This window comes from Mesoplodon mirus (genome assembly GCF_964341445.2).
Source record: "Mesoplodon mirus genome assembly, chromosome: 19".
In the NCBI taxonomy this organism is placed as follows: Eukaryota; Metazoa; Chordata; class Mammalia; order Artiodactyla; family Ziphiidae; genus Mesoplodon; species Mesoplodon mirus.
In genome coordinates this window covers 14330031-14344202 of record NC_138995.1, presented here as the reverse complement: position 1 = coordinate 14344202, position 14172 = coordinate 14330031, and the positions used below count along the sequence as shown (strand labels likewise).

At 40.8% G+C, this 14172-nt stretch overlaps 1 protein-coding gene across 1 annotated transcript in view; it reads left to right on the top strand.

Moving 5' to 3' along the window:
- Nucleotides 1–14172, top strand: part of HYDIN (HYDIN axonemal central pair apparatus protein) — a 437603-nt gene that overhangs the window by 81051 nt on the left and 342380 nt on the right. The window contains exon 5 of the mRNA XM_082606776.1: nucleotides 61–195. Within this exon, the coding sequence (XP_082462902.1) occupies nucleotides 61–195 (135 nt within the window). The remainder of the gene's footprint in view (nucleotides 1–60; nucleotides 196–14172) is intronic.

Here is a 14172-nt window from a genome sequence, read left to right as displayed (position 1 = left end):
GCCTGTCCTTTTTCTTCTGCTTTCACACATACAGTGCCCACTATTGTGTTTTTCTTGCAGGTTCCAAGGATGGTGACAGTTGCTGAGGAAAGTTCACCTTACTTTAAAGTAATCAGCCCCAAAGATATTCGCCACAAAGTTGCACCGGGAGTGCCATCCGTCTTCCGAATCCTCTTTGCTCCAGAGGAGAACAAGGTAGCAGCGGCAACAAGCTGGTTGAACGCTTGTCACTAGTAGTTTGCAATTCCGAGCATTCGGGGAGGTGGTGTCGGTGTAGGTATTGGTTGTGGTGTTGGCGTGGTGGTGGTGGGGAGGAGAGGAATGGTGAGGGTGGATGAGAAGGGGGGATGGTGCACCACTGGGACTACGGAGGGAATTGTCAAACAGTGATGAGGGCTTATATGAGCTGCAAGTAGCCAGAGTGTAAAGAAGGCTAATCCTTCTGGATGCTCCCGTGGAACCTACTTCAGCATATTTATGTTGGACTGTACAGCTAGAGAGACACCAAAAAGGAAAAGATGTGGTCCAGGTGCAATGAGCTGAGACAAAGGGTAGAGATTATGCCTTCTTGGAAGTTTGGGATTCCTGTTAGTTGCATCCCTCCTCCCCACACTCTAACTAGTTTAGGAAAGAGTCCTAAGATCCAATATTGATCACAGTGTCAGCCTCATTAACGGCAAAGAATATGGCCAGGACCTGAGGCCATATTCTGCTCCTTAATGACCGGTAGATAACCAGTCCTCGGTGAAGGGCTGACCTCACCAGTAGCTCTTCCTAAGCACGAGTGGAGAGGCTAGAGCCAAAAGCAGAGACCTGCCCTGTCTGCTTATCCTTGTCTGCACACAGACCGGCTAGAAAGAGCCTGAGTTCAAAAAGAGGCCATTTCCCTCCAGCACCACCACAGCTTTCTGGAATCTAGCCTATTCTCAGGCTCTCCTCAGTTGTATAAATTCCAGTTACTTCTGGAAGGAAAAACTAGCTTGGGCGACTGAGGGAGGAGGCTTCTCCCCAGCCCTTCTCCAAGACTGCAGAATTGTGGGTTGAGTTTTCCTCTGTAAGGGCCAAAGTGGGGACTTGTGTGGAGGAGGAAAGGGCTTTTACCAGCATGATTGAAAGAGCGAGGACAAAAAACAAGGCTAAAATAGGCATAACAAAATGTCAGGTTATATGTAATGTTAAATAGTGTGTTTGCTTATCTGTATTGTGCCGTTATGGTTGGAATCAAAAGAGCGTAATGGAGACACAGAGAACTAGCTTTGAATCCCTGCTTCTCCATCACTAATACTTATTAGCTGTTGTAAATGTCATTACCAGTATTCCTGGTGCTGGTGCTACTGTTTCTGCTTTTCTGGAGAGCAGGGATAGAGAATTTAATGTGGTCGGCCAAGCATATATCACTGGAGCAAGTGGTTAGAAATTTCATTACTATTATACTGCTGTTATTATTTTTCCACTCTGTAGTATTACTGTTTGTTTCTTGGGCTGTGTTTATGAACTTATCATTTTGTTTGGGGTATTATTGAAATAAACAGAAAGATAAATAGTTCCAGAAGCAGTGCTTTCTGTTATACGTTATTGAAGTCCTTATTTTTTTCTCCAGGGTCTATATCTGAATACTCTCCGTGAAGAGAACAGTACTTGGATTTAGTTTGGGTGTCAGATTTTCCTACACTGTCAATTAATTATAAAAGCTGAATATAATAAGCTTTTGTGCAGCTTGAAATATTAAGCTTGCTGGATTTGAGGAGTTGGCTTTCCTTAATTTTTTTCTGTGCTGGAGAAAAAAGTATCTTCTGTTGTATAAGTATTATTCTACCTGTAGGTAGTCTGGCTGAGAGAGAGATACACAGAAGTTTCTGAAGAGGTGGAATGTTCTATGTCATGATAGCTGTGTGGGTTACATGGATGAATTCATTCATCAGAATTGTATATTTAATATTTGTGCACTCCAAAATATCTAAACTTTACCTTAAAAACTTTTAAAGTATAATAACAATAGAAAGGTGAATGGATGGAGGTACAGATGAAACCAGAATGACAGAATGTTAACAACTGTTGAATCTGGGTGATGGATACATGGGATTTGTTATACTATTCTGTTTTATTTGTGTATATTTAAATTTTTACCTCATCAAATGTTAAAAGCAAAGGGAGAGAGATTTTATTACTGCTTATCTATACAGCAAATAAATAACTGAAATATATTTTAGGTGAGTTTGTACTTACTTTAAGTATGAAATGCCAGCATTCCCATTGAGGATTATTACTTGGCTATATTTCGTGGAAGCTTATCTTACTTCTAGTTGTTTTTTTAATAAATTCACTTTATTAATTTATTTTTGGCTGTGTTGGGTCTTCGGCTTTCTCTAGTTGCAGTGAGCGGGGGCTACTCTTCGTTGCTTCTCATTGCGGTGGCTTCTCTTGTTGCGGAGTACGGGTTCTAGGCACACGGGCTTCAATAGCTGTGGCACGTGGACTCAGTAGTTGTGGCTTGTGGGCTCTAGAGCACAGGCTCAGTAGTTGTGGCGCACGGGCTCAGTTGCTCCGCGGCATGTGGGATCTTCCTAGAGCAGGGCTAGAACCCATGTCCCCTGCATTGGCAGGCGGATTCTTAACCACTGCGCCAGCAGGGAAGCCCACTCCTAGTTTTTTTTTTTTTTTTAAACTTTATTGGAGTATAATTGCTTCACAATGGTGTGTTAGTTTCTGCTTTATAACAAAGTGAATCAGTTATACATATACATCTTTTCCCATATCCCTTCCCTCTTGCGTCTCCCTCCCTCCCACCCTCCCTATCCCACCCCTCCAGGCGGTCACAAAGCACCGAGCTGATCTCCCTGTGCTATGCGGCTGCTTACCACTAGCTATCTACCTTATGTTTGGTAGTGTATATATGTCCATGCCTCTCTCTCGCTTTGTCACAGCTTACCCTTCCCCCTCCCCATATCCTCAAGTCCATTCTCAAGTAGGTCTGTATCTTTATTCCTGTTTTACCCCTAGGTTCTTCATGACTTTTTTTTTTTTCTTAAATTCCATATATATGTGTTAGCATATGGTATTTGTCTTTCTCTTTCTGACTTACTTCACTCTGTATGACAGACTCTAGGTCTATCCACCTCATTACAAATAGCTCAATTTCGTTTCTTTTTATGGCTGAGTAATAGTCCATTGTATATATGTGCCACATCTTCTTTATCCATTCATCCGATGATGGACACTTAGGTTGTTTCCATCTCTGGGCTATTGTAAATAGAGCTGCAATGAACATTTTGGTACATGACTCTTTTTGAATTATGGTTTTCTCAGGGTATATGCCCAGTAGTGGGATTGCTGGGTCATGTGGTAGTTCTATTTGTAGTTTTTTAAGGAACCTCCATACTGTTCTCCACAGTGGCTGTACCAATTCACATTCCCACCAGCAGTGCAAGAGTGTTCCCTTTTCTCCACACCCCCTCCAGCATTTATTGTTTCTAGATTTTTTGATGATGGCCTTTCTGACTGGTGTGAGATGATATCTCATTGTAGTTTTGATTTGCATTTCTCTAATGATTAATGATGTTGAGCATTCTTTCATGTGTTTGTTGGCAGTCTGTATATCTTCTTTGGAGAAATGTCTATTTAGGTCTTCTGCCCATTTTTGGATTGGGTTGTTTGTTTTTTTGTTATTGAGCTGCATGAGCTGCTTATAAATTTTGGAGATTAATCCTTTGTGAGTTGCTTCATTTGCAAATATTTTCTCCCATTCTGAGTAATCAAGACAGTATGGTACTGGCACAAAAACAGAAAGATAGATCAATGGAACAGGATAGAAAGCCCAGAGATAAACCCACGCACATATGGTCACCTTATCTTTGATAAAGGAGACAAGAATGTACAGTGGAGAAAAGATAGCCTCTTCAATAAGTGGTGCTGGGAAAACTGGACAGTGACATGTAAAAGTATGAGATTAGATCACTCCCTAACACCATACACAAAAATAAGCTCAAAATGGATTAAAGACCTAAATGTAAGGCCAGAAACTATCAAACTCTTAGAGGAAAACAGGCAGAATACTCTATGACATAAATCACAGCAAGATCCTTTTTGACCCACCTCCTAGAGAAATGGAAATAAAAACAAAAATAAACAAATGGGACCTAATGAAACTTCAAAGCTTTTGCACAGCAAAGGAAACCATAAGCAAGACCAGAAGACTCCTAGTTTTTTTATTCCCTCTTAGCATTCCATTTCACCAACATTGCCTATGGCCTATGGGGAAAGCCTTAATTTAAAAAAATAAGTGTTGTTTTACTGTTTCTTCTTCTAAGTATTTGAAAGTTATCAATGGTTACATGCATGTATGAGGAGAGAGAGAGTGAGTATAATGGCTACCTATGAGAAACTTATCTAATTTTGGACACATTAGGATTTTGTGTTGGATTGGGCTCTAAGCTATGAAATAATTGACAGAATACGTTTTTCTAAGGACGTAGTGATTTCTCCTTCTGCTGATTGTCTAAGACTGGTGGTGGGTTTTGGGGAAGCTCCTGCTGCTAGTTTTGGTCCCCTTTTTCTACAAAGATCCTGCCACCCTTGCACCATCAGCAAGGCTCCATCCCAGTAGTTTTTCCAGTCGTCTGGGCATCTACATTCACTCTTACTGTTGGAAAACCAACAGGGCCATGCACAGAATGACAAGCTAGGGTTAGGTGTGCTGTCTTTTAGTGCTGCTCCAGAATGTAGCAGAGGAGTACTAGAGCCAGATTTATTTCAGGAAGAATAAAAGTCAGTCTTTTCACTGTGTCACTTTTTCTCCAGTTGGCCAAATTGAAAGCCAGTGTGCATATGTATTTTTCTCCTTATCCCCTGCTGATCTGAACACACTCCATTCTCATTTACCCTCCTCACACCTGGAGGGTGAGATATGTAAATGGAAGCATGCCACAGTTTAATAAGCCAGTCCCCTTTCAATTGGATTTTCAGCACCCATGTATATTAGCATGTCAAAGATGATAATGCAATTTACATTTTTTCCTGTCATCTATTAATCTAGCTTCCTGGAGATTTAACTTGTTTAGAATGCCAAATACCCAGATAACAGGTGCAGGAAATTCATTTTGGCTTTCCTTATCTCTTCTTTTCACATGGACTTGAAAAAGAAAAAGATTGGATGTGTTACTTATCTAATAATCCTAGTATACATGTCATGGACGGTAGAAATATAGTAATCAATGTTATCATAACACTATAAAATTCTGGAGACTGGCATTTTTCTTGACCTCTTAAATCTGTATCTTTACTATTAAAAGGAGTATAAAAAATATTAGGCTTATGTAGGAAAGCAAAACTTGGTACTTCCTTGGACTTAAGAAAGCATCTCTTTGTAATAGTGTTGGCATCTGGAAATAGCAGCAGTGGTCTGAAGAAAATATGAAGTGATGTAATCTTATTGCTCCGTTGTGTTTTGAGAAAATATCTAGTTTGTTGTCAAAATAGTTTTCTTGATTTGTTACTATGAAATTTAAAGAACATGGCCCAAGAAGAGTAGAAAAACGTTAACATAATTTGTTACCCAGGTGTGTAACATTAATGAACTATAGTGCCAGCACTTTGAATTAAAGTATAGATGTCATAAGATTTTCTACAATCAGTAATTCTTGTTGACAGAAATAATGATAGGAATTTAGTTTTCTTCCTGCCTAGCATTTGCCCTCCCTAGTTCTTTCTGGGTTTCCCCTGTAATCCAGGTGCCTAGTACGGGGCCTAACATATAGGAAGTGTGCAGTAAATATTTGCCAAGTAAGATAAGTAAGTTAATCTCAAGAAAATATAAGGTAGTTTCTTCAACTTGAGGATGGCCTGAAGACGATAAAAGCAAAGGCATATAAAAAGGGGGCTCAAATATCTTTTTGTGCCATGAATGTATTAGATGTTAACTTTTTTTCCCATTATTTCAACCAGGAGAAAGATATCTAAGGAGGCTTATTTAAAGGTGTTTCTTCCCATTTTGTTTCGTATCTTCAGTGAGTCACATCACTACTTTCTAGCTTTCTGGATTTGACAAATATCATTTTATAATATGGCTAATGAGGATCTCAGGCATTCTCTTTATGAAGAACTCTTGATAATGTAGTATCCAAATAAAGATATTAAAATGAATGTCATTTCACTCACTCTGCACCAGGCCCAGTGCTGTCAGCCAGGATCCAGTGGAGAATAGAAGAAGCTTGGCCTTCATGGAGCTTATGTTCCACAATGAATAAGCAAACAGACCATTTAATGTCAGATATTGACATGATAGAGAACAGAGAGTGATAGAGAATGGGGACTGTTTCCTTTCAGTAGGAAGATCAGGGGAGACTTCTCTGATGAGGTAACATTTGGGCAGAGAGCTAAACTGGGAAGATATTTGTGTGGGAGCAGGAACAGCACTTACAAAGGCCCTGTGACAGAAGTATGTCTGGCAACAGGTCAGGGAAGTGCAAGGCCAGTGTGGCTGGAGCAGAGGAAGCTGCTGGGAAAATGGTAGGAGACAAGGTTTGTAGAGGGTAAGACCATGAAGGGTCTTAGAAATCATGCAAAGTAGAATAGGAAGCCACCATAAGTTATTTAAAATATTTCTATTATGGAAGCTTTCACCCATATGTAAAAATATAGAGAATGATATAGTGAACTGTCGTCACCCAGATTTTCAAGCTATCAGTGCATGACCAATCTTGCTTCATCATCCTGTCCCCTGCCTCAGAGGATTTTGCAACAAGTCCTATACATCATTTCATTGTAAATACTTCATTGTTTGTCTCTAAATGATAAGGTCCTTTCTAAAAGTTAATGTAACCACAGTACCATTATCACACCTAAAAAATGACAGTAACTCCTTAATATCATCAGCTATCTAGTCAGTACTCACATCTCCCCAGTTGAGTAATATTAAAATATATATGTATATGTAGAGGTGTGTGTGTATATGTATATAAGTATCACATAAATCAATGATATATATGCATTTAAAGTTGCTTAAATCAATCATATGTATATGTGTAAGTTGGTTTGCTTAAATTGGGATCCAAACAAGGTACTGAGTGCAGCTCCACCAGATTCCATAGAATGATCCTCCATCCCCTCTGTTTCCTATAGACTGGTAATTAGGTCTAGAGCCTTGTTTAGATTCATGTTTGATTTGGAGGGGTCAGAATTCGTAGGTAACGTGGTATTTCCTATTGCATCACATCAAGAGGCACAAAATGGCTGTTGTTACACTTTATTTTTGTAATGAGTTAATAAGGATCCTGAGGTACAGTTCATACAGGAAATATAGGATAAATGCTTGTTTCTTTCCCTTTATCTGCCCTGGTGAGTTTTGATTAGGAATGACGTATCTGGCTTACATTTTTAAGATCACTCTAGTTGCTGTGTGGAGAATAGACTGAAGAGGGTGTGAGGCATAATGGCTAGTTGTCTACTCTTAACATCCATTTTCTCTTTCCTCATTGGTAAGAGAATCACATATTTTGATTGGATTCATTGCTGCAGAAACAAAATGTTGCATTTCCCCAGCCTCCTTTGCAGCTGCATGTTGTCTAAATGTTGGCCTGTGCGATGTGAGCAGGACTTCCAAACGCATGTACTTGACGGAAGCTGACACAGTGGAAAGTGCTCTATTCTGCCTTCTCCTGCCTGCAGCTTGGCTGTGAGAATAGCTGGCATCCCAGGAATCACTCTGCCCCATCCGGCGACATTGAGGATGGACCCTGTGCTAGACTGGTGGAGCAGGAATTTAGGAATTTGTGTCTCTCATGACACTGTGGAGTCACCATACCAACCTGGCCCAACTACCTCCGGACTTTCTAGGAGAGAAATAAACTTCTAGCTGCCTAGTTTAAGTTGCTCGTATTTTCTTCTGTTCCCTGTTATATATAGCAGAACTGAACCCTGATGAATATAGAGACAAGAGCCTATTGTAATAGTTTGCGAGAAAAAGATGAGGATGATTTGGACGAGGGTGGTAACAGTGAGGTGATGAGAAGTAGGTGGACGAAGGATATATATTTTTATGGCAGAGCTGTCAGGGTTTGCTGATGAATTAGATAAAGGGAGTGAAGAAACAGGAGTCTAGTTTCTCATAGTATTTTGGCCAGCAGCTGACCGAATGGTGCCACCATTTGCTGAGATATGGAAAGTGGAAGAAAAACAGGTTAACGAGGCTGGGTAGGAGTGAGGTAGGGACTCAGGAGCTCTGTTTTTTTATATGTTAAGTTTGAACTTCCCTTTAGACATCCAAGTGGAAATATCAAGGAAGCAGTTGGACACAATTGTCTGCAATAAAGGGGAAATGTTGGGTCTACAGACAAATATTTAAAAGTCATAGTATAATGATGCTGCTCACCACCAAGGGTGGAGGAGATGATGCTGGGAGTGAGTGGAGATAAAGAAGAGGGTGGAAAGCGGAGGAGATGCCAACAGAGGATGACACTAAGAAGGGGTGAAGTCGTGAAGTAGGAGGAAAGCCGGGAGACGGCAGTGCTCTGGAGTCCAGGTGGGTAAAGTATTTTTAAAAAAAGAAGGAGAGATCAACTGTGTCCAAAGCTATAAAAAGTAGAATAAAACAAGGATGTGGACTTAGCCATTCGATTTGGCAAAGTCATTAGTGACCTTGATGAGAACAGTTTCTGTGGAATGTTGGTTAGAGAAGTCTGATGGGGTGGGTAGAAGAGAGAAGGGAAAGTGAGGAGGTGGTAATATTGAGTATAAATAACACCTTTGAGGAGTTTTGCTGTAAAGGGTAATTGGAAATATGGGGCAGTAGCTGGAGGCGGATGTTGAGATTGAGGGTAGTTTATTTAATATTTAAGATGAGGCTATTTAACCATTGTTGTAAGCTGATGTTTACGTTATTTAAGCATTGTTATAAACTGTGAATGTTCAGTAAAGAGGGAAAATTGATGCTTCAGGAAAATCCTAAGGTAAGTGAGAAGGATTGAAATCTAGTACGCAAGGAAAGGGTTTGGTTTTAGATAAGAACAGGAATGAAGACAGAGTATATGGGAATAGATACAGGTTGATTGGTAGATTTAAGGTAACTTAGAAAGCAAAAAAGCTAAACAGGAAATTAATTACCTTAAGTGGATGATTTGTACACGAATCATGAAGTAACCACATTATTGTTGTATACTAATGATAAAAATGGTCAAAATAAATTTGGAAGTCCTCAGGTCTCTTTACAAGCCAAAGATCAGAGGTCATTCCTTTTTAATAGGTGGAGAAGTGTAGATGCCCCTAGGAAGCTGAGACCCCAGGTAAATCATATGAAGAGTCAGAGTGGTAGAGGATAAGGCCCGAGAGACCTGATCAGTCTTGATTTTAAACTGATTAGGACTTGAGAACTAATTCTTCCCTTTAGAGAGGTGAACTTCAGATTGAGAAGATACTATAAAATAAGTACTTTTAACTGGTTAGGGAATTTATAACGTTTTTCAGGGACAGTGAGTATTAAATGTGCTGAGTCCTAATCAAATCTGGTTTTACTCTGTGTTAGCCATTCCACCATCAAGTTTAGGAGCGGAGAAAAGGGAGAAAGAGGATTGTGAGGGCTTAACCACACTGGCTGTGCTTGCCCTTGAATGCCTGGGGAGTCGTTTGCTGCAGTAGAAGACATCATTTTCCTTTGCCTGAGATGTTAAAGGACAGAATTATTGCCACGTTTGCTTTCTGTCGTGGAGCTAATATAAAACCAAGAGTCATTCTTTTCACTTCTCAGAGTCAAATCTGCCACTTGCATATTCCACTGCCTTTTTTTTTTTTTTTTTTTTTTAAGTTTGGAGGATAGGCAGGTTGGAAGGAAGGCTAATGGACAGAAAAACAATGGATAGGAAATTTCATCTGGAGACCATTGTTATATAGAATAACATTTTAGGATATAAAGTAATTCATAGCTAAGTCTCACAGTAGACGGGAGAGAGTTTGGAATAAATATTTTGGCTCTGAATGGTGACCTGATTGCTCTGAATTTAAGTACAGAGGAAGGAAGTCCATCAACTGAAGTAATTGCTTAGCTTGCAGGCTGACAGAGCCTCCCAAGTCATAACATCTGAATGAATTTTAAGCCAGTAGAGCAATATATAATTGTATATTATATAATCTAATATAGTTATATTAAGTACAGAGCGTCAGAGATTGGAATACATTTTTAAGGAGTTTAAAGAATTTCTTCATATTCTTTTATATGACTTGATTATGAAAAAAATATATAATGCTGATCAAACTTCAAATCTTCCTCATTGGGAAATTTGAATATTTCAGTTAGCCTCCTAAATTATTTTCAGCTGTCTTCAATTCCTTATAGAACAAGGCAGAGAATATGTAAACATAGAATAAAGTACTTAGAGATCCCCTCTCATCGTGGATTCAGCAGCATCTTTTGTTCTTTCTCTCAAAGCCTCAGTTAATATTAAGTTTCCACATGTGCCAGCAGCTTTCCAGTTTCTAATTCCCAACAAAACCTTTGCTTGCTGGGTTTGATCTCCTAAGAAAAAATGAAAACAGTACTTATCTCTTTAGGTTTCTGATGTAATCACACTAGACTGTTTTGTTGTTGAATTCTATGGAGTTTTCTAGGATCAAGTATGCTTCGTGTGATTTGTACTTTCTTTTATCTGAATGGCATAATTTTTGAGCCTGGCATTATCATGCAGAAACCAGGATCACTTGAAGAGCTAAGAGCCCAACAACTCAATTTAAATAAATTTCATGAATACTGTCCATTAATTGTTATTACTTGCTCCTACCTTAGGACTTTCATGTTTGCACCTCTCCTTGCCAGGAACGCTCCATTCCTATATCTTGCCTGACTGGATGCTTTGGATATTCAGGTCTCTATTCGAAGGCCACCTCCTCAGGGAGGCCTCCTTGGTTGTTCTAACCTAAAGCAGCCACTTCCATATTATCACTTTACCATGTTTTATTTTCTTCAAAGTCCTTGTTGTTTTTTGAAATTATCTTGTTCCATTATTATCATCATTACCAGGATTATCATTGTTATCCTAACAACAAGTACACAAATTGAGTTTTCCTACATGCCTTACACAAAACATTGTATTTTATGCAACATTTTAGTAATGACAACTAACATTTATTGAGTACTTAACTACTCGCCAAGCTCTAGGCTAAGCATTTATTGCACTAGGCCAGGTCAGTTTCATCTCTTGCCTGGACTACTGCAGTGGCTGCCTAACTGGCCACCCTCTTTTCATCTTAGCCTCCTTACAGTTCATTGCCTACATAGCAGCTACTAGTTCTTCTAAAACATAAATCAGGTACATCATGATCTGCTTTCAGCATCATTAATGTTTTTGGCCATCCTCAGGTCCTAACAATGGCTTACAAGCTCCTGTATGATCTGGCTTCCCACAGCCTCTTTGCTGCATCTCTAACCTCTCTTACATTATTCCCCTATGGCCACAGTCTCTGAATCATGCTTCGCCCAGATTACCACCCACCCCCATGGCATCATTTCTCCTTTCACTTAGATTTCTGCTGGAATGTCACCTCCTCATAGAGGCCTTTTCCCACTCACTCTTTATTCCCTTATGCTTTATTTCTCTTCACTAAGCATTATAGTACTCATTTGCCTGTCTTTAGCAAATATTTGTTGAATGTTTACTAAGTACCACGCCCTGTTCTAGGAGCTGGATATGTGAAGTCAATACGATGGGCAGAATCCCTGTTGACATGGAGATACGGGGGGAGGCATACAATAGACTCAATAAATAGGTAACATATATAATATGTTAGATGGCTTTGGGAAAACTAAAGCAAACAAAAGGCTAGGGAGTGATGGGACAGGAGAGGGAGAGTTAAGTTTACAATGGGGCAATCAGGGGAGGCCTCAGGGAGAAAATGGACATTGTGCAAAGTCCTGAAGGAAGTGAGGGAGCAAGCAATGTGAATAATTACAGGAAAGCATGTTCTAGATGGAACAAGCATCAAGTTTGAAGGCTCTGAAAGGAGAGCATCTCTAGAATACTCAAGAGACAGCAAGGAAACCTGTAGCTGGAGCAGAGACGCAAGCTGGGGAGGGGGGAGGTGTGGCCAGAGAAATGACAGGGGTGCCAGGCCATAGCACTCAGAGCCCCCCAGCTCTCTGCTTGGGAGATTTTGAATGGAGGAGCCTCCTGAGCTGACTTGTATTTTAACTGGATCCCTCTGGCCCTTGTGTGGAAAATAGACTTCAGGGAGCAAGGGTTGAAATAGAGTCCAGTTAGCTCAGGAAAGATTGGAGTGGCTAGAGTCAGGGTGGCAGGGTGGAAGTAGTGAGACGTATTTGTGGTCTGGATATATTTTGAAGGTCAGTCCTACAAGATTTACTAAGAAATTGAGAAACAGAGTGATCAAGGATGCCTCATGCCAGGATATTAAATCCAGGCCAGTGGAAGGATGGAGATTCATGTACCAAGATGGAGAGGCAGTGAGGGGACAGATTTAGGGTGGAAGGAAGGTCATGAGCAGGACCTCAGTTGGCATTGTAGAGCCTTTGTGGGCATGAGAAAAAGGCTGCCCCTAGAGGCCGATTCAGGTGGAGCCAGCAGAGTGGACTGGATTTCAGGCTCCATTCCTTCCCTTAGTAGGGTATCTTTATGCACAGTTGCATGCAGTGGCATTAGTCAGCAGCTTTGCTTTGGGCCATGGTAAGTTTGTATCCAGTGAGATGTTGATCCGGCTGCTGGGTATGAGTTTGGGGTTCAGGGAGGCAGAGAGACTGCAGGTGTAAAGCTCTGTTGTGGGAACATTCCTGGGTATTTTCTCTTTATATTTATTTAATATATTTGTGTATGTATTACTTTGTACATTAGATATGCTTTATTTACCTGCTCACTGTCTCTTCCGTCACTATGTAAGCTCGAAGCGATCCACGCCCGTGTTTACTACTTAGTTGCATACCCAGACCCAGCTCAGTGCCTGGCACCTGGACACTTAATAAACATGGTTGGATGAATAAACTAATTGGGGATACCACTGCTTTCTACTTGTCCTGTGGGTTTCATGAAATTGAGTGCATGGCCAGGTCTAAATGTCAGTCAGTATGTCAGACATTCCCATTCCTGCTCTGTGCCTGAAGTCCAAAGAGAGGTTTTAAACCTCCACCACTGAAAACCATTTACTGCATGATTACCAAAAGGAAACTTAAGGGCTTCCCTGGTGGCACAGTGGTTGAGAGTCCGCCTGCCGATGCAGGGGACACGGGTTCGTGCCCCGGTCTGGGAAGATCCCACATGCCGCGGAGCGGCTGGGCCCGTGAGCCATGGCTGCTGAGCCTGCGTGTCCGGAGCCTGTGCTTCGCAACGGGAGAGGCCACAACAGTGAGAGGCCAACATACCGCAAAAAAAAAAAAAAAAATAAAGGAAACTTAAGTTCCAAGAGGCCTTCATACTTATAAAGATTGCCTTGCAGCCAAAACACACACTAAAATGATGGGGAAACTTAAAATGAAGGAAAATGAGCCTGTTTTAGATAGCAAATTCCTTTCACAGTGACTTCCGAGCCTATTCTTTTTTATTTAATTTAATTTATTTATTTTTGGCTGTGTTGGGTCTTCGTTGCTGCGCGCAGGCTTTCCCTACTTGTGGGGAGCGGGGGCTACTCTTTGTGGCTGTGCGTGGGCTTCTCATTGTTGTGGCTTCTCTTGTTGTGGATCATGGGCTTTAGGAATGCGGGCTTCAGTAGTTGTGGCATGTGGGCTCAGTAGTTGTGGCGCACGGGCTTCGTTGCTCCACGGCATGTGGGATCTTCCTGGACCAGGGCTCAAACCTGTGTCCCCTGCATTGGCAGGCGGATTCTTAACCACTGAGCCACCAGGGAAGCCCCCTGAGCCTATTCTTGAGGAGATCGTAATGCTTTCCTTTCACATTTAGGTTTGCTTGTTGGTGATGGTTTACTTTTAACTTTTTCTTTGTTGCATTGAGGATGAGACTTCCATTTTCCTATCTTTTGAGAGGAGATAAAGGGTGACTTAATTCAGCATTTCTGTTGCATTTAGACTCAAGATTGGGGACGATGGATGCCTAGGGCCTCAGCATTTTTGTTTGGAATGGTCAGTAATGGCTTTGCACAAGAGGTGAGGTTTAAAATGGGCTTTGAATAAGTTAGCTATTGTTGCATAATGACAGACCACTCCCAAATTCAATTATGGATATTATG